The following is a 19,779-nucleotide window of genomic DNA, read 5'->3' on the forward strand; positions in this document are numbered from 1 at the left end:
TTATGTTCAACTCCAACATCACATATATGTACCCTCTAATACACTTCATCATCACATGCAGTATCAGTTATGTGTGGTTGTATAGCAAAGGGTAATTGCAGGAAACTTTATATCAGTGCAGAATGCAAATTTGGGTCCTCTGCATTAACAAAAACCCAGATGCAAACACACACAGACAAACAAGATGAATGGGTTTCTTATATAAATGGACTTACTTCATTAAAAGAAAACAAATGAAGCTGATGCTGACTGTGTAAAAACAAAAACTGCAGAGCTATATCAACACTTCTCAACATAAAAGAAAACCAATTGACCATTAAAAAGGCACTCCCGGAATATCAGGAATTACGTTTGTTTGCCTTGTTACCCAGAGTTAGATGAGAACATCAATATACTTTACATTACATTGTGTTAAGTACAGCACCTAGATGGTTTAGACTTGCTTTGCATAAACACTGGAAACAGGAGGAAACAGTTAGGCAAATTTTATCTTAGTTGCCTCTACAACAACTCCAAAACTGACTTATTTGTAGGATGTTTATTCTGTGTTCAACATGTGTAGAAATAAAACGAGACTTGTGGTTTCGCAAGAAATAATTATAGATTGGAGCTAGTCTGGCCAGAAAAATATTTGAGCCCAGTAACTGCAGCACCTTGATAGTCCTAACCTCTTGGTTAAGATGATAGCTAACTCTATGAGATAGCAAACAAGCCTAGGTGCCAAAATGCGCAAATGTTCAAATTGCTTAAACAACAGTTCTAACTGAACACTGAAGGAAGTGCTTACTCGTCTGTTTGTGGATTCATGACAAGGACAAAAGCATGTTATAGGATAAAAGTCATCTGCTGAACTCCAAGCAGCCAAAGTCAGATGTATTTACAAATGATGCACAACCATTACAGTCAAATGTGACGTTACAATGTAGCTCATCTTATCTGTATACGTTTATACCTGGATCTCCTTCCAGAAGAACTTGTTTCTGTCATAGAAGCCAGAAAAGTCCTGGAACTGACGCAGGAGCTCTATAGGAGGCTGAGAGCCATAACTGTCCAGTTTAGGCATATTCAGATCATCCACAAAGACCACTAACTTCTTGTTACCAGGAGCACCTACAGGGTGGGAGAGGGAAAAGGATGAGGAGAGAGGGAGGAAAAGGTTAACAGAACGGAAGATAGAAAGTCTGAAACTGTATGTGGATGGATTGAAAGAGCCGAATCGTGAAGGGCGGCTGTTTGACCAGAAGGATGAATGGATGGCTAGAAGAAGATTAAAGGACAATGACAGTAATTTTGCATGTTATAGCACAGAATTTCTACATTGCAGTATATGAATGGTTGTGTGGTGATGCCACTGCGAGCCAATACCCAGAATGTTTTTCCTCTTTTTCTCCAGTTTGGATTCAATAATCTCCTGAGTGCGGGCAGAGGAGGTCTGAGCCGAGAAGTTGATGTAGACTGGGAGGTATCCTGCCTTTTCCTGGATACTGTTAAGAAGGCCACGAGCCACCACTGACTGTAAAAATAAAGGACACAAGTTAGCAAATAACTGTCTACATAGCGCTATAACTGGATTCTCTTGCTAAATTACTTCTATTAGGTCTGTGTGCTACAATTAAAAGGACAGCATATCACGGTGTTGCTGCTGTTTCAACTGTATGAATTTATCTTTACCTTCCCCACTCCAGTGTCACCAGTGAAGATAACAGACCGTCGGACAGATAGCAATTTCTCCATCAGGTACCCATAGCGGACAGTATCAGTGGTGGGAACCAGCATCTCAAAAAAGGGCTGCTCCCTGTTGTATTTAAATAAAGGGATTATCTTCTCCCATGGCTCCAGACGCTTTTGACTGAAGTTCATGTATACACTCCACAGTGTGCCATTCTTCGGGAGCTGCACAGCACAAAAAATACACACAAAAACAAAGCAAATGTAATGTAGTTCAATACAAGTACCCACATTAGAGTGCCTGTTCATTACCTATAAAACCTTCTTAGAAATTAGGCATTAAAGAAACTCATTTTACTCTGTTGTTTGTTGTAGTCTCTGTTACGTGGCACTTTAGAAGTTTCCCTGTGGCATTTGAAGTAGCATTTCTCTGCTACATTTGTTTCCCTGAATCCTGCTGTTACTGATGTGTGTGTGTGTGTGTGTGTGTGTGTGTGTGTCTGGGCACATGTGTGAAGAGTTTGCTTTCCCTCAAGCCTCACAGCTGGGACCTGGCTGCACTGGCTTCATCTCATGGTAAACACACAAAAATGTACACACATACAATTCTCAGATCCAAATAATATCAAAACTCCCAAATACACACACCACCACAAACACAACAACACCATCAGCTCCTTATGCGCAGACAGATGAACAGATGTGGAACATGTGGGATGTTCCAGATGATACGCTGCAGCCTCCATGAACCTTTCACTTCCATGCTCACTCAGGTAAGTGAGCCATGTTTCTGCCCTACTGTGTTCTGCCTCTGTCAGTAAGGCGCTCCTTCAATCATCTGCTACATCTGCTAACCAAGACAAACCTCTTAAACAATTAAATTTCCATTTCCTGTTAGGCTGAAGGGCTTGTGATGTCAGTCCCCACTTTCCCTCATCTATGTCTCAGCACCTTCTTTCCAACTAAAAATGATCTCTGTTAACCAATTCATAATTCTGCATAGTTGGCAAGACTGAATAATGATATGCAATGGCCTTTTAGAAACTTGGCACAAAGCTCACCATTTTATCAGATTTACCTTTCCAATATGTTCCCTGTGACCCTCTGAAGGTATGACAATATGGATGCTCTTCTTTTATGTATTCATTTCACATGGGTGACTGATATCATAGAGAATAATCCTCTTTCCTACTAGCTGCGCTCCAGCAAGATACATCCAGTGCCAAGAGTACTTTGATGTGATATAATGTGAGCAAACCTTCAGGCCTTTTCCCATATTTCATGCTAATACCAGCAAATGCGTTGGTAAATGGATTAGACTCTTTCTAACACAGATGAGGGATAAAAAAATGCCTTGAGTGGCAGAGAGGAGATTTACTAGCAGCACTGGATATGGGAGACTCAGTTATGACATTTCAATGATTCCCATACGTTGATGTATTTGTGGAAGCCCACCACAGTAACTACAACTTTATTACTTTAAGTGTGGGAAAAGCAAAATCAGGGATTTCTTCCTAAACACATTTAATATGTCAGAAAATACTTGTTGAAAATGTGAAAAGACTGGAAACTGTGTAGTAATGATCTGTAGAGTTAAACCGTAAAACTGTATTTTACCATATCTGTGGATCGGAAGTCACTGCTGGATGACGCAATGGAGCCATCTTTAACATAACCCCTTCTCTTTCATAAGAAACAAAGTACTTTACTACCAGCATTTGAGTGCATAGCATCAGTGTGTATAAATAACATAATCATATAAACACAAGCAAAATAGCCCTCACTGAGGTAATACTAAATATTAAACAGAACCTAATTCCGTGAGAAACACTACATTTTTGTCTTTATGTGTGTCAGTGTGTTATGAACGCATTTGGTGTCTGCAATTGCTATAATACAGTATAAAGCAAAAAGCTCTTCCATCCTGTCCATCTATTTGAATCTGTGTGTGTGTGTGTGTGTGTGTGTGTGTGTGTGTGTGTGTGTGTGCAAATATATACCTTGGCATTGCTGTTGTCTTCAAACTGCTCTCTGATGAAGGTGTCAAAAGCATCCCAGTGAGAACTGGTCAGGTTTCCACCTACTGCCCACAGGTAGCAAAATATGAAGGTCTGGCATAATATAGTGTTGAGATACTTGGAATCCTGACACCAACACACACACACACACACACACACACACGAAGAGGCTCAGTTAGTAAGTAATGGCATGGTCCTGAATGAATTACACACATAACTTCTATTGACTGCATGTATTTGTGGGGTCCTATTATCTATAAGGTACTGTTGTCATGCATGGTTTAAGAAGAGGTGCTGCCTTTGTCATATGACCTTTCCCACACCAACACGAATCTCTCCGATTACAGCGCTGAGTTATTGTTCAAAAATATCCTCATTTGCACTAATTGCACTATTTATTTTTTAACATGCAATAATTGGTGCAATAATTCAACTGCCACAATACTCAATGCCCATAATTGGACATACTTCTTAAGTTAATTTTTATTTTTGTCTTTATTCTATTAATGTATATATTGTAGTAACCCTTAAAGCACAATACATTTTTTATATTTTGAATGTAACACTAGTTTATACAGTGTAATGTAGCACAATGCACATATTTTTATATATTTACACACTTACAGACTCAGCACAGTAAAGATGTATATCTTATTACTACTATCTTAAGTACTAGTGTTGACATTGTAGCATAATGCACATTTTTAGTTCTATTTCACTGAGGTTATTACTTTACATACTTCTATTTCATACTCTTATACTTACTTCTTATAATTCTCTAGTCTTTACATTGGAGCGACTGTAATGAATCACAGTGTCCCCTCAGGGATTCATTAAGTATTTCTGATTCTGATTCTGATAGACCGACACCTGTGAGACACCACAGACATAAGTCAAATAACCTAAAGTGACAGTTAATCTTGTGTTAAACGTACCATTTTAAGGTCTGGCCCTCCATTGCCCAGCAGCAGTGCCTCCAGCAGGGAGCACAGAGTGGTGACTTTACTGATGTCCACCTGTCTAATTGCTTGGATACAGTGCTTCAACACGAACTGAAGACCCTTCTCCACGTACTGCTCAAACAGCTCCAGCAAGTATGTTCGCACTGAGTCTGGGAGCTAGAGGGACAACATGATAGGTAACAAAGAGATTGAGGAGGGAAAGGTTATGCAGTGATTTTCAATGTTCAATGTTTATCTACATAATTACAGAAGGGAGTGGTACTATTTCCCAAAATGTTGAACCTTTCCCTGAACAGGTACGGCACACAAGCTAATAATTTAAAGGAGACTGTTACACAGAGAAGAAAGAAAATTGGAATAAGTACAAGCAATGCTCTCCCTGCTCCCACAAGACAGAAAGAGACTCCTTCAGTTAAAATGCTAAGTGGAAATCAATACAAAACAAATTAGAACTTTAATAAAGTCTAACACCTCCACAAATTTGCTTAAAATGTAATCAAAGTTATCCCAGACAAAGCACAATGCAACACTTAAAAATGTTGCTTGTTAAAAAAACGATTGATGTATCTTAATGGAGAGGCTGAAATACTCAAAGGTGGAAGATAAATGTAGAGAGAAAACAGGAGAAGGCACAAACAGCACAAAGTAAAACAAAGAAATGACATCTTTTCAGATAAATGCACTGTCAACAGACTAGTCTCAGTCAATTAGACACTGAGATATACACAAGAGAGAGTGAGTTAGAAGTTGAGAGGACAGATGACCCACTCCCACTGCCGTTTAAAGTCAGTGAAAAACTCAAGGTTAACGTTGCAAGCTATAAATTTTGATGTGATGGGCTGTCATCAACATTTATGCTGATGCTTAAGTTCTTCTGCTTGTACAGCTTGAAAATGCACATCACCATTCATGTACCAGTGCACAAACAGTGAGGAACAAGATGAGTTGTAATTTGCAACTACTTGCAATGTTCCAGTCTGCAACTTTATCAAACCTGCCAGTTTACATCAAAGCGACGAGATGAGACAGTGTACAGTATCCTCTCCATAGTAGCAACTCTCTGTATTTCCGTTTTGACCTCGTTTTTTAAGTCCTATTTCAGAGCTGAATACATTTTCTAGCTTTTTTAAAATATGAATGAGTATAGAGATAGTGAGATACTTGCTCCAGTCGCATTTTAGTGATGAAGCGGTGAACACATGGACCATGTGATGGGGGAGGTGGACAAATGAAGGGTGAAATGATCAAGTTGTCCTTTGTGTTATTTTAATAAAGTGATAACAGAATAAGAGAAGTTACAACAGAGTCAATCTTATTTCAGCTGAAAGGTCAGAGCTCCGACACCCGGAGTGTCCTTCATATGACTGACAAAAAATCACAGATGCAGTCACATAATGAAGTTATAACTGGAGAGAAGAGGGAGAATAGGGAGGCCTCCAGTTTACTGATAACTTCTACGAGAACAGGAGCAAAGCAAGTCTCCCATACACAGATGAAATTTGTTCAAGGACACAGTTCAGTTCAGGCCAGGTAAAAACTTACACATCACAAGGAAGCAAAACACTCTTCAAGCAGCATGATCTCACATGTTTATATATGGTTATGATAACTTTTGTTCCCAAAGACTGCATACATAATAAATACTCCACAACTACGTGTGTGTGTGACATAAGCACATACAGCAAGCAGCTGCAGTGACCCACCATCCGGCATTGACATACTGTGAGGACGGAGATCGACATATATGTCAGCAGCCACTGGAATATAAATGACATGGACTCAGGCTCCACATGGACTGAGGGCTGCTGTCAGAGAATACCACAGCAAGCGAACACACTGTCTGCAGACTTTGTAACCGCTTTGGCCTGCAGACTTCACTACAAGCCGATTGGTTGTTCAAACAGGTGATGTGCTTTACGCTCTAAAAACCAGTGCCTGGTGACTCGACAAGCTGAGTCGCAGACATCAGACGGCTTGAGTCAGGCTGAAACAGGCCAGTTCACGTTGCTGCAACTTTTCATTGCATTGGTCTGAAACAGTTTCGTCTCATTGCAAATCTTTGGTCTGAGGTGGGACTAACACTGCTTGAGGAGCAGTTCTGTCCCAAGTCTCAAGCACAACCCTTCTAGACAGATAGATATTTATCAGTCCCTTCGGATTTGTGTGTCGCACAGTAATAGTCAGATTACTACTACATGCTTCTAGACACTTTCAAAGGCGTTTGATAGTTTCAGATACTGTTATAAAAAAGATCTGGGAATGACAGAGATTAGAGTATGCAAAACCTTGGCTCCTAGACCACTGATCCATGTCTGGACATAAGGCATCCACTTGAGCTCATCTGGGTCAATGTATACCATCCCACAGCGGCTGACTGTGGCTGGAGATGCTACAGCCAGGTCCTGGACCTGAAAAACAGATAATGAAGAAGATAAAAGAAGCTGATTTAGGAGCACAAAATACTGTGGAACTATATAAGTATACACTAAAGCATTGTGCATATGTAAGTTTGAAAACTTTGCCTTATTGACTAGTCAAAACATTAAACTTTACTGTTGCTATGTTCAGCTCTAACCTCAAACACCATGTGTATGGATGGAGTAAGTTTGATTCGCTCGCTGTTAGCCAGACAGAGCATCTTGTTGTCATCCAGCACCGTGTTCATGTTCTCAATCCACAGGGCGTCCACTGGCCCGTCGCAGATCACCCACTTGTGGTCATCACTGGTGTTGTTGACCGCATCGCGGACGCTCAGCGCCATCAGTCCATCACGCCACTCCAATGTTAATGTGTTAACCTGAGGGGTTGAAGAAAATCGTGCATGAGTATAAAGAGAAAAGTGAAAAAGTTGTTGTGTCATGTTTTCTCTTATCCGCACTACCTCTCCATAGAGCTCTCCCATTGTGACAGATTTTGGGTTGAGAACGTAGGTCTTGACACGCTGATAGAAGGGGTTGTTGGCCGTGTGTCCTGTGAGATGGAGGGTCTCCAGCGTGTCTGCCAGGATGGTGTAGACAGTGGTCTTACCTCCACCAGTAGGTCCTACCAACATGACACCATGACGCACTAACATGGTCTCATACAGCTGGATCACCTGGTCGTATGAAAAGAGGTAGAAAGGAGAGGAATGAGGACATGTTTGAGGATGGACCGGTTTTCAAAAACAAACTAAATGCAAACAAGTTCACTGCTCTATCAAAGTGAAACAAACACAAGGCATCTGGATTCTGTTTCACTATATTTAGATGATGCAACCCTGTAAAAGTTATCATTTTATCATCATTAACAAAGCTGATGAACATAAAAATTAACAGCTGTTGCCCATGTGGCCAAAACTTGATATAGCTTCCAGTGTCTTGTTCAAGGGTACTTTGACATGCCTACAGGTGACATGTGACTTTTCTTGTCATTATGATTACATAAGCACCATAGTTTATTTTAGGTAGCCCACCAAAAGTGTATTAATCCACAGCTGAAAAAAGTCCCCCAGCAATTCACAATTACCTATATCAACCCTCGTCTAGAGTGCCAAATATGTTGAAGAATTCTTGTTTTTACTGTGACTTTGCTTAAAAGATTTACATCATCAGTAAGAGCCATTAGGCTTGGGGATGGGTGCCACAGACAGGGTAATAAAGTTAAAAAAGTACTGAGGGGATGGACTTGTCTTTTCATGGGATTTGCTGATGATGGGAAAAATAAAGAATAATACCAGCCCCATTTTTAAAATGTAAATATTAGATGCAAAGTGATTTACAAAATTAAAATATTAAAATACCCATGAGGAAATTAAAAAAAAAGAAACATCATTCCCTCTTGTACCTTCTTGGTCATGCTGTCCAGAGGCTGGAGGTTTCGCTTAACAAGAGACTCCAGGATTGTTGAGTGTAGCACACCGTAGTCATGCTCGGGAATACTTACACCGGGGAAGAGGTCAGATAGGATACCGCTGGAGAGGGGTTGGCATAATACATATACACGTACAACACACACAAAATAAGGAAATTGTTTTCACGTGTAACAACATAAAAAACAACACACCTTTTTCTCACTAAAACTTATCTCATTTGTGTAAGCACTGTGGTGTATATATTGATGTTAGGGTTGGAAAGTAATGGAATACAAGTAATGGCATTATGTATTATAAATACTCAATATGAGTAACTGAATTCCATCACAGTTACAGCTTAAATTGGTGGTATTCAGAATGCAGTTACTGTCTTTAAAAATGGATTACTTGAAGGGGTTAGGTTTTTTTGTTGTTGTTGCTTTATTTATTCATTGCAACACCTTGTCCTAACCAAATTCAATCCAAGCAAACATCAGTTTGGTTGCATTTTTTTCTATTGGAATGTCCTAACTGGTCAAGGGTGATGCAGTGCTGCTGTTCTTAGTTGAACTTCTGTTGGATGCCCTGGTTCTATTTATTCCTGGAGCTCACTTTGGAGGCACTAAAATGGACAAGGAAGGGCTGATTTGTGAAGTTTAAATGAGGAGTTATCTACACAACACCTTCTTATTTAACTACAAAATCCCAAATAAGGTGGCGGCTGGCTGGAGGGAAATCGCCAGGGAGCTTAAAGTAGAAAGTACTCACCCACCTCCAGTCAAGTGTACAGCTGATAGGTACCCTACTTGGTTTGTTACAGAAGTGCATATTTAAGGGATTCAGTTTGGACATAGAGCACTGCTCACTTTCTGTTAGGATATGGTGTGAAATTCATTTGGAAGTATCCATTTCCCATTAACAGATTTTTTTTAAAAGTGTGTGCAGTTCATCTGACACACTACAATAGCAGAGGGGATGCACAGCCAGGACAATGTCATGGTTTTAGCTTGGAAATGTAAGACCCAGACAAATGAGCTCAGCAAGATGATTTGTAAGTATTCCAAAAGTAATTCAAAGTATTCAGAATACATTATATAGTTTAGTCTAAAAGAAAAAGTTACAAATTACATTTTAGGGCATTTAATCAATATTCTAGTGGAATACGTTTTAAAAGTAACCATCCAAACACTGACTAATGTCCCATTATTTTTCAGTAAGTGTGCTTTTGGAGCACCAGAAGTAAGATGTGCTTCCTTACAGAAATGTAACAGGCTTACCCAAACAGCACAGCATCATCAGTGAGGAACTTTGGCAGGTTGGAATCCCTCAGGGCTCTGATAAGAACCACATCCTCATTCAGGTGGGGGTTTTCTCTCTTTAGTGATCTAAGAACACACAAATCATAACATTAAATCATATGCGCTTTATCTCTCACCCTGAATGAGAGGTGAAACGTCTTCAAGAAACTAAAGCAAGTCCAGTTGCTTACAGTATAGTACTCAGAATCACCATGACATGGATGATAGAGAATCTTCCCCAACATTGTCAGTTTCATAAAAAAGCATTAAGAAAATCTGTTCTAAAACAAAATTTTCATTAAACATTACTAAAAGTGAGAACACAGGCATCCCATCCAAAGAAGTTGGTGCACAAACAGATATCAATAATACTGGAAAATCAATGTTCAAATGGACAAATTCATTTGTGGAAAATAGACTCTTTACAAACAGAGATGTAATACAGATAATGAGCTGCTGACATGAGTTGATAATTCAATATTGCATAACCTGATCTTCACAACAAGTTGGCTCCACTCGATTGTAAAAAAAAAAAACAAAGTAGAGACATTAGAGTGGGAGATAATGAATGTGTGCTTAGCGTAGAATAAGCAGACTCAGAGGAGTAATATGCAGGCAAAGACAGACAATGAATCACAAGCCAATTACAGTTCCCTGAGCTTTAGCGAATAACCAACCGGTGAAAGCATGACTTTCACTACATATGGTCGAGAGCATCCATTTAAATATGGTTCAAACGGGGCTCTTCATGCATCTTCCAACATGCAGCTGATTCAAGTGCGTCTCAGTTGTCAGACAGTAAACCTCCAAGGGAACTGGAGCGCACAGATTGATTTGCAGCCTTTAATTGTGCAAATGTTTCAAACCTACTGTGTCTTCATCAGAGTTTAAATGAATCATTTTCACTCTGAGTAATGGCTGCAAATCAATCAGTGTGTTTAGGTCCCTTTTCTTCCCTTGGAGATCCATTCAAATCTATTTATGCACCCACGCAGACCAGGAACGACTGTTTATGCTGTCTGCAGAGCTTTCTATGTCTACCTAATCTTCTTCTTCGTCTCTATGTGAGATCACTTTTTGCGCTGGCACTTTACTTACATTTAAAGTACAAAAGATCTGTGTGTAGATCAATTTGTTTTCACTGTGAATTAGAAAATGTTTGGTGGGCCATCTGGCATCATATCACAAGTTCACTGGACTATAATATGACAACTGTGTACTGTTTAGCAACATACCCATTTTACCATAACAATCTCTCGAAGCACATTATGTGCAAGAATGCTAAATATACCAAGTGCATGTGTGTCTGCGTGAGTGTCAAAGTCACGATGGTCCTTCTGGGACATGCCTGAAAAGGTGAATATTTGTTTGCTTCTATGACTGAATGCACATGTGGGTCAGTGTATGCATGAGTGTGATGCTCTGACCCCGCCATGACCAGGACAGACTTGACGGCCCTCATGCCAAAGTCATAGTGGTCCTGCTGGGACAGCTGCTCAGAGCACAGCTTGTACATCTGGGTCATTTTCCTTGCTAGGGTCTTACTGGACTCAAATCCCTCTGAGTACAAAATCACCTGGAGGGAGAGAGAGAAACAGAGGAATGATAAAAGATATGCAGGGAAAATGACGGAGCACATACATGCACACTGAGAGAGCCTGTTACCTCAGCAATGAGTGCGTAGTTTGGCACCATCATGGCTATGGGTCTGAAGAGAGCTTTAAGGTTGTCAGGTAGCTCTGTTCTTCCAGCATAGCCGGGGTTCATGGTGATAAATGCAGCACACGTCATCACGAGTTTGATCTCCCGGCCCTCAAATCGAAACCTTGACAGCTGCATAACACAGAGCTGAGTGAGAGGCCCTTGTTTATGTGCGAGTGTGATGTCTTAATCATCTACACAAGCGAGTAAAGTTTGTGTGTGGTTGTGATTTATGGACCTAATTAATTTCTAATTTATGTAATCTGTGCTGGCTCCTGACCTAACGGTCTCCAGGGAAATGCTACAGTAATGCTACAGTAGATTACTGACAGCTACTCAGTTGAAGTTGTGGCATATTACATAGGTCAAACAGTTGTACATGGAATTTATTATCATACATCTCTGTAAATCAAGTTATAGGTGTTTTGTTAAAAATTAGAGACATCCATATCAAAACATTAATCAGCCTTTCAATTTATTATATTTTGCTTTAATACTGTTTACTTTGTTGCATAGCTCTGTGTTGTTGTTTTTTTTTACTGTTTATTTATTCTAGTTGCCCTGTGTTTTTTACTGTTTACTCATTTGACTTATCTGTGATTTTAACCAGTGCATACTTATTGTATTGTTTTGTGTTTCATTTACTGATGCTTCTTGTTTGCACTATCCCCTTTGCTGCTGTAATGATGCAAATTTCCCTGCTGTGGGACTAATAAAGGATTATCATATCCTATCTTACAGCCTGAGAGTTGAATTTCATCAGTACATTACTATATATACATAGAGAGGAACTATAAAAGTAGAAAATTATTTTATAGTGAGAGACCATCATCACATTGGTGCAGTGTATCAAATAGCTTCAAAATTGAATTCATAACATTGAAATTCAACTTCTAAATCAACATTCAAATCCTGTGCAGCTTTTTTTATGCATACCTGTTTAAACCCAGTATTACTGCACAGTTGTAGACAAAGATTAGGCTACACTAATATTATTATTATCATTATATTATTTGTAGAATTAGATTCAAGTGGTAACTGTATAGCATCATTTCCAACTCCTGTGATCCTAACATTTCTGACAACTCTAGAGCATTGAAAATCCAAAAGTTGAAAATTAATTTTAAAAAATTAATTATTTTAAACACTCAAAACATGTTTTAATCGAACACCATACTTTGCTTTAATCCATATTTGTTGGTGTGAAGGCTTTAAAAAATAACACTTTTGCAGTGGTTTGCTCTCCTGCTTGCCGCACACAGTGGGAGGCATGCACTTACTCTAATAGCACCAAAAATTACATTTATTCATTTTAAAGAGGTTGATATAATTAAAAAAGACTAACTCATTTACTCCCATGACCCTGAACAGGATAAGCAGTTACAGATAATAGGCGGATGGATGGATTTATGGATAATTCATTTAATCTGATGAATCACTATTCAAATTGAGGATTTTTGAAGTTTTTTTGGAGGGTTGATGATGACATACAATATGACGACCAACATTCAAAGCTGCTTTTGAAAACCTCAGTCGAAGCTTCAAAAATATAAAAATGACATTCAGTACAGCCCCCAATACTCTACTAACTCCTAAGATTTGTATCACTTGGTGTTACCCAGAGTTTTAGAAGACTACGGCTATGTGCTTAATTCTCCTCCATACATAGAGTGCAGAGTGCATTGGGAACAAAACAAAAATGGTGGGATGTAACATGTGTGGCTGTACCTTAGCAGCTTTGGCGTTTCGTATGGTTATGAGCTGCTGAGCGATGACAGACAACACTTCAATGTCGATTCGGTTAAATTCGTCAAAACAGCACCAAGCACCCGACTGAGCAAGCCCACTGAAGAAGCGCCCCATCATCTGGAAGACAGAAGTATGACTGATTAAAAACAAGAGAAGGAACTATTACAAGTTAAATATTAACACAGGGTTGGGCTGTCATTTCTACTTCTATTTTTAAGGATTGTTTCATAAAACAGGATTATTACAGCCATGTGAGACTGTCACTGTAATTCAAGGTTACACATGTATCATAATCGTGGCAACCTGTCTGTGGTAAATGTTTCACCCTGCTGTGCAGATTAAGACTTTTGCTTATTTACAGTAAACAAGTTACTAACATAATTTAGGAACAATGTGACAAGAGAGAGTGGAGTGGAGTCTGTGAGGAATGTTGTAGTAGAGGCAAAAGCAGCATACACATTTTTTTTTTACTTTTAAATTCATTGTAAATTCTTTTCTAGTTGAAACTGAGTTCATTGTGGAAACACACCAGTGCAACATTTTCGTTTACCACAAGTAACTGTGCCAGGTACAGAACCAGATTTTAAAAATTACTGTGCTGCATAATCCCTTTAAAATCAGCTTGGCGTCAATGTTGTCCATGGAAAATTAGTTTGAAAATAAATAAATAATAAAAGATAACTAAAAAAAATAACTAAATTCCTGTAAAACCTATAATTATTTAGATATAAATAAGTCAGAAGAGATTGTGTTTTGGTTTGTAAATGTTAAGCTTTTGGACCAGAAGGGACCCATGTTTGCAGCTGCGGAAGAAAGGTAGTAGTAAATTTCATTATGTGTTACTTTGTGTTACTTGCACCACTTCTATGGATAACACAAAAAACACTGTTCAAAGTTGTTCAACTCTCATGGACAACAGAATTAAATGTTACAAGTACATGATGTTAAGCCACAGTGGAGCTGAGTTGAACAAAGCATGAAACCACAGAGTGCTGTGATTCTAGCCTGGCTAAATCAGAGCCCTTTCCAACTCTAATACACAGGTGTCTGCAACCAACAACTAACTACAACAGACAGAAAGAGAATGGCTTTCCAGCTGTCTTGACAGCATGTGCTTTCAACCCCAACCTCGCTGTACTGCAAGATAAAGTACTGTTTAACATTAAACTGAAATGTAGAGTTTGTCTCAAGGTTAAAGGCCCAGTCAGAAGTTTGGAGCTTGTAACATACAGATTTTCATATTTATGTTTTGAAGGTTATTACATATAGATGAAATATCAGCATTCTGTATGTTTGTCAACTGATCATACTAAATAATAATAATAATAATAATAAATAAAAACTGACTGATGTAAACAAACTGTAAAGAAACAATAATTAGGCTGGTTCCAATCCTGTGTTTAAATTTTGATGAGATAGCACTTTGTCTAACATCTGTAAACGTGCTGGACATCATCTCAGAGCATTGCAGTTGTTGGCCAACAAGTTTAATCCTAAAGGCAGAACCAACATCCACAAAACCCAGGTCAGGAGTATCATAAAGTACTTGTGCTTTGCCTGGATAAATGCGTCACAAACCACTTTTAGGCACTGAGATAACATCCAAAATAAGACACTGAGGATCACTGGTGTGGATGAGAAGTATGACTAAAGGATTACGCCATCACCAAGCTGACTAATCACAGAACAGTTCCTCCAACAACTGTTCTTTTCAAGATGCATACTCCCAACTGTCCAGCAGACCTGAAAGCACTGCTCTCCTCTGCTCACGTCCCAGGGAAAACCACCCGGAGGTTAGCACCAACCCATGCCTTGTCACTCCCCAGGGCTAACACCAAATGCCTTGAGGGGAGCTTTCTCCACTCTCTGGAAGATCATTGAACAACATTCTCCCTGCTGTCGTCAGAGACCTTACCTTAGGTAATGTTCACGCCTTAAAGATGAGACTGAATAAACACCTGCTCAGTGAACAACCTTCTCCCTGCTGTCGTCAGAGATCTTACCTTAGGTAATGTTCACACCTTAAAGATGAGACTGAATAAACACCTGCTCAGTGAACAACCTTCTCCCTGCTGTCGTCAGAGACCTTACCTTAGGTAATGTTCACACCTTAAAGATGAGACTGAATAAACACCTGCTCAGTATGAGACTGCAATCCTAAAGCTCAAGGACTTCAATCATACACATATCAGCTTCACACATATTCCTGAGTAGCTGCAAATCAGTGGTAGGCTTCCTGAATTGTATTCATGAAGCTTATATCTGCAAAAGCAAAAAACAAAATCCCTTTGGTTCACAGAATGTGCCTTTTACTAAGTTGTTACCGCAAAAAAATACACACACAAATAACACACCTTAGGTCATAATCAGCCACATACAGCATGATTTGCCATTAAATGGTTAGAGTTTAATACCTATTATCATACTATCACGTGCAATTGTCTTATAACTCTCCTAATGTTACTGAAGGGGCAGGCAGACATTATAGGGGAAGTGTTTAAGGAACACAGAGGAAAGGATCAAATCTGGCTTGAGGGAATGTTTAAGAAGCGCACAACTATCAGATGCTCTGTACAGTGTATCTGTGCTTTTAACTGACAATGGCACCTGACAGCTTTTGCAATAGTGCCATCTAATGGTATCACTTGGTTGGTACAGTCAGAGTGAGACAGCATTGTAGAGATGAATAAAAATGGAGCAAACACATGCAGTTGCAGTATAAGGTATTGGGAACAAAATGAGAACCAGTGTTGTATCACATGTAGGAAAAGAGGTGCAGGGGGATAAATGATGTAACAACTAATAAAAAAAGTGGACAAATAAGCAAACAAGAGAAACAGAAAGTGTAACAAAGGGATGTGGGTTGTAGATGAATGCAGATTGTCCTGGCTGACCTTGTAGTCAAGTCCATCAGAGCAGTTGAAGACCACACATTGTATGGCCAGAGCTTTAGCCAAATCCTTTGTGGTCTCTGTTTTACCGGTCCCTGCTGGCCCAGCTGGAGCTCCACCCAGGTCTAACTGGAGAGCCCCCATCAGACAGAGATAGCAGCGGTCCTGGGCAGGGTGAGAGATAAAGGACAGCTTGAATAACTGACACACAATATGTTGTGTCTCTATGTCACATATTCAGTTCTAGCTACTACAGGACATACATTCTGTTGGCTACACCAGGAGCTCTCTGTAGTGATTTTGAAGCTTGTGGTTTGGTTGTTTGTGTTTTTTCTATGTAGGTCTGTGGGTTTACAGACATTGTGAATAAAGTGAAATAATATCTATGAAGCTGTGCCCCTGGGTAAGCTTTTCTAACTGAGGAGAAAGTGTGTGCTCCCAGATTTATCATACTACAGAACGCAAAAGAAGGTTTCTTCGTTAAACAGGGGTTAAATAACACTTGGGCCAGGATAAGACATAATAATGTGTCTCAGTATTAATGTGTGTCCATGTGTTACCGTGAGTGGTGTGATGACCAGTCTAGGACAGGCTCCCAGATATTCATAGCCATAAATGTAAGTGGATAAAGCCATTTTGGCTACACAGGTGTCCAGGTCCAGGTCCCAGTAGTAGCGCAGCTGTCTCTGCCATTCAAAGTTAGACCTGGTGTCCACCTGAAAAAGAAGGCTGACGTTACTGTAACATAGTGAGCTGCTGCAAACATTTTCTGATCACCTAAACATCCCCACTCACTACCTGCATCTATCATAACAAGCCAGGGACAGATACAAATATAAGCTGCTTGATGGTGTCTGTGCATGTTTGCACTGCTGCACTAACACTGCGCTACTGTACCTTCTGGCGGACAAGATCTGTGACTATGTCTCTGGCATGGACGTCGATGGTGATGAGGGCAGTGATGATGTTACGGTGTAAAGTAGGCAGCTGTCCTCTTACCAATGCTGCCAGGGCATTCAACCTCTGGAATACACACAAAGACACACACACACATACAACCACACAAACATTACTGGGTCATAAAGTTGAAGTTAGGAAGTAAAAAATACTTCGGCAAACACAGGAAACATGTTTAGTCAGATCTTATTTTCAACCCAACAGTTAAGGAAAAAGCATGCATTGGAGTAACTAGTGCGGTTTACATCAAAGTTAGTGAGTTCAAATTCCTGCAGGGCGGCAAAGTGGTCGTGGTCTCCCTCCAGGCAGGCATCCATGTCCCTGCACCACATCATCTGGGAGATCGTCAGCACCACCTGGTGGACACACATACACACACACTGATGTATAATCGCTGCCTAACAATAGCTGAGACGGAGCACAGTGCATCAGCTGAAACTATAGAAATCGATTGCAAAATCTATCAAAGTTTTAGACAGTGGCAATCGTTCTTGAAGTCTTGAAAAGACCCAAAAAGAACATTGTAAGCGGGACACTTGATTATACTATAAGCAAATCTTTATATCAGCCTATGTATCGGAATGATTCTGTCCAAAGCTTTTTGATGTGGCTGATCACTGTCATCATGATCCCTACAAGCAGTTTCCATTGCATTTATCGAAACAATAACACAGAAGTCTGCACTGGTCTATTTAGTGTTTGTGTGTGCCTCTGTGTGTGTATGTACCTGTGATGGATGTCCAGCAACCACCCATTCCTCTCTAGACTTCACCTGGTAGTCAGCAATGGCAGCCTTGCTGAGGCATCGCAGTGAGGAGAACATAGCCTCCTCCACCTTGCAGAGCCAATCTTCCACATTGCCTTGTGCCTTCAGACCTTTAGTCAAACCCACCTACGCTTCCACAAAGAAGGACACGATTAGTTACAATTAAAGACATGTGGCTTGATCTGTGTTATTAGGGCATGAACTGTGAATCTTCTGTGTCAATAAGCTTTTAGTTGCCTTTTGTGATCAAAGGACTGCAAGAGTGATAACTAACAACCTGCTGTGGTCATGACTGACAAGCCCTATGTATGATAGAGCAAGTGACCGAGCAATCAGTGCAAACGACATTTCGTCTGCTACCCAAAAATTGTTTATCATCGTCATTGCAACATTTGAGATTTCAAACAATTATACTAGAATGTGAAGGCTCATGCACACCTTCAAAAACCTTTAGGCAGGCGCGCAGGAGGAAATTGTTTAAAGGTGAATAAAATAGAATTCCTTCACACTATCCTATTACTTGCTATACACTCAGGATAAACTCAGGTTACCCTAATGAAGGTCTGAGGAACCAAAACGTTGTTTACTTAATAAAGTTTACTACAAGTAACAGGACAGTTTGCAGGAATTCACTTTGCTTCACCTAGAAAACAAATCTATTGTTTATTATTTTATTTTATTCAAACAATTATACCAAAATGATTGCTGGGGTATACTTTACAACTAAGGAGAGGCTGGTCTTCGGCTGGGTACAGAGAAACCTGAACCCAGAGCAGAAAGCAGCCAGGAGCCACAGACTGCCTGCGGTGGAGTACAAGACCGGTCAAATTCTTAAATTATAAAACCAACAAATTCTTAATATATGTGTAGTTTATAAATCAATAACAATTGGGGTTTTTTTTAATAAAGGCAGATCAGAATTTGGCAGTATGTCAGTTATGGCAGTTTAATTACTGCTGGTACAAGTTTTGGAATAATTTGAGAACCTGCTTTATTTTTGCACTCTCACTTGTTACTAAGTGAGAAAAAAATTGTGTCATTCAAGATGGCTGACAGGGTTCACTACTGTTTGAGTTATTGCTGTAAGGAAGTTAGCGTTACAGTGTATTTTTCTCACTTACACACTCGTTCTCTGCAAGGGTTTAAAGATACACTGGATACGCAGGATTTTCTACTTTGGCCGACAAGGACAAATGCAATGCATATAGAGAAACGCACTGCAAATAGACAAATGCACTGCATATGAGAAAAATGCAAAGGGAAAACGCTGCATATACAGAATTGGCTGCATATACTAAAACGCGCTGCGAATAAGAAAACAAATGCAAAAAGAAAACACTGCATATACACTCATACAACGGAAGTGCTCCAGGCCTCTAGGGGCAATGCTGAGCTTCACCCGAGAGACAGACGAGTGAGTGAGAAGAAGAAAGTTATGTTTGGAGTAAAGTTGGAGCCGGGACAGGCAACACAGAAAGGTATGTACTCTTTTTTATTTTTCTTTCTTTCTTGTTTTTCACACATGGTCCTCATCTTTTACTGTATAATGAAAGTGAAGCTGATTTACACAGCTGATGTTGGCGTGCTAGAGACTTTGAGTTCTACACGAGTAGTGTATCCATAGTAATAATGTTAGCTAACGTTACTGTAACTGACGTTACTTAAAGGGAAATTTCGGTTTATTTCAACCCGTCTCCTATTGTCCTAAATTTGTTTCAAGTGACTAGTGACATAGAAATAATAGTTAGCATGTTAGCCGTTAGCCTAGATACAGCCATAGCGTCAGACCTGTTAAAACTTAATTGAACGGGCATCCTTTCAAGTGCAAAGTTAGTCCACTAAACAAGCTTTTTCTCCACAAAGACCGCCTCATATCGTTAGGATAAATGTCAGAGAACATACAGAAAACGACATGTAAACGTGTTGTCTTACCTTACCGG

The 19,779-nt window shown here is 39.7% G+C and overlaps 1 protein-coding gene across 1 annotated transcript in view; it reads right to left on the reverse strand.

Moving 5' to 3' along the window:
• The window catches only part of dnah6 (dynein, axonemal, heavy chain 6), a 66,590-nt gene that overhangs the window by 33,261 nt on the left and 13,550 nt on the right, over positions 1-19,779 (reverse strand). Inside the window, exons 27-44 of the mRNA XM_049572194.1 lie at positions 17,801-17,965; positions 17,319-17,429; positions 17,014-17,139; positions 16,677-16,832; positions 16,120-16,281; positions 13,205-13,342; positions 11,441-11,608; positions 11,203-11,351; positions 9,755-9,862; positions 8,471-8,597; positions 7,530-7,742; positions 7,224-7,445; positions 6,934-7,056; positions 4,622-4,804; positions 3,669-3,812; positions 1,672-1,893; positions 1,366-1,513; positions 953-1,110 (exon numbers count right to left, since the gene is read on the reverse strand). Coding sequence (XP_049428151.1) covers positions 953-1,110; positions 1,366-1,513; positions 1,672-1,893; positions 3,669-3,812; positions 4,622-4,804; positions 6,934-7,056; positions 7,224-7,445; positions 7,530-7,742; positions 8,471-8,597; positions 9,755-9,862; positions 11,203-11,351; positions 11,441-11,608; positions 13,205-13,342; positions 16,120-16,281; positions 16,677-16,832; positions 17,014-17,139; positions 17,319-17,429; positions 17,801-17,965 — 2,823 coding nt within the window. The remainder of the gene's footprint in view (positions 1-952; positions 1,111-1,365; positions 1,514-1,671; positions 1,894-3,668; positions 3,813-4,621; positions 4,805-6,933; positions 7,057-7,223; positions 7,446-7,529; positions 7,743-8,470; positions 8,598-9,754; positions 9,863-11,202; positions 11,352-11,440; positions 11,609-13,204; positions 13,343-16,119; positions 16,282-16,676; positions 16,833-17,013; positions 17,140-17,318; positions 17,430-17,800; positions 17,966-19,779) is intronic.

This window comes from Epinephelus fuscoguttatus, linkage group LG3 (genome assembly GCF_011397635.1).
Source record: "Epinephelus fuscoguttatus linkage group LG3, E.fuscoguttatus.final_Chr_v1".
Classification (NCBI taxonomy): domain Eukaryota; kingdom Metazoa; phylum Chordata; class Actinopteri; order Perciformes; family Serranidae; genus Epinephelus; species Epinephelus fuscoguttatus.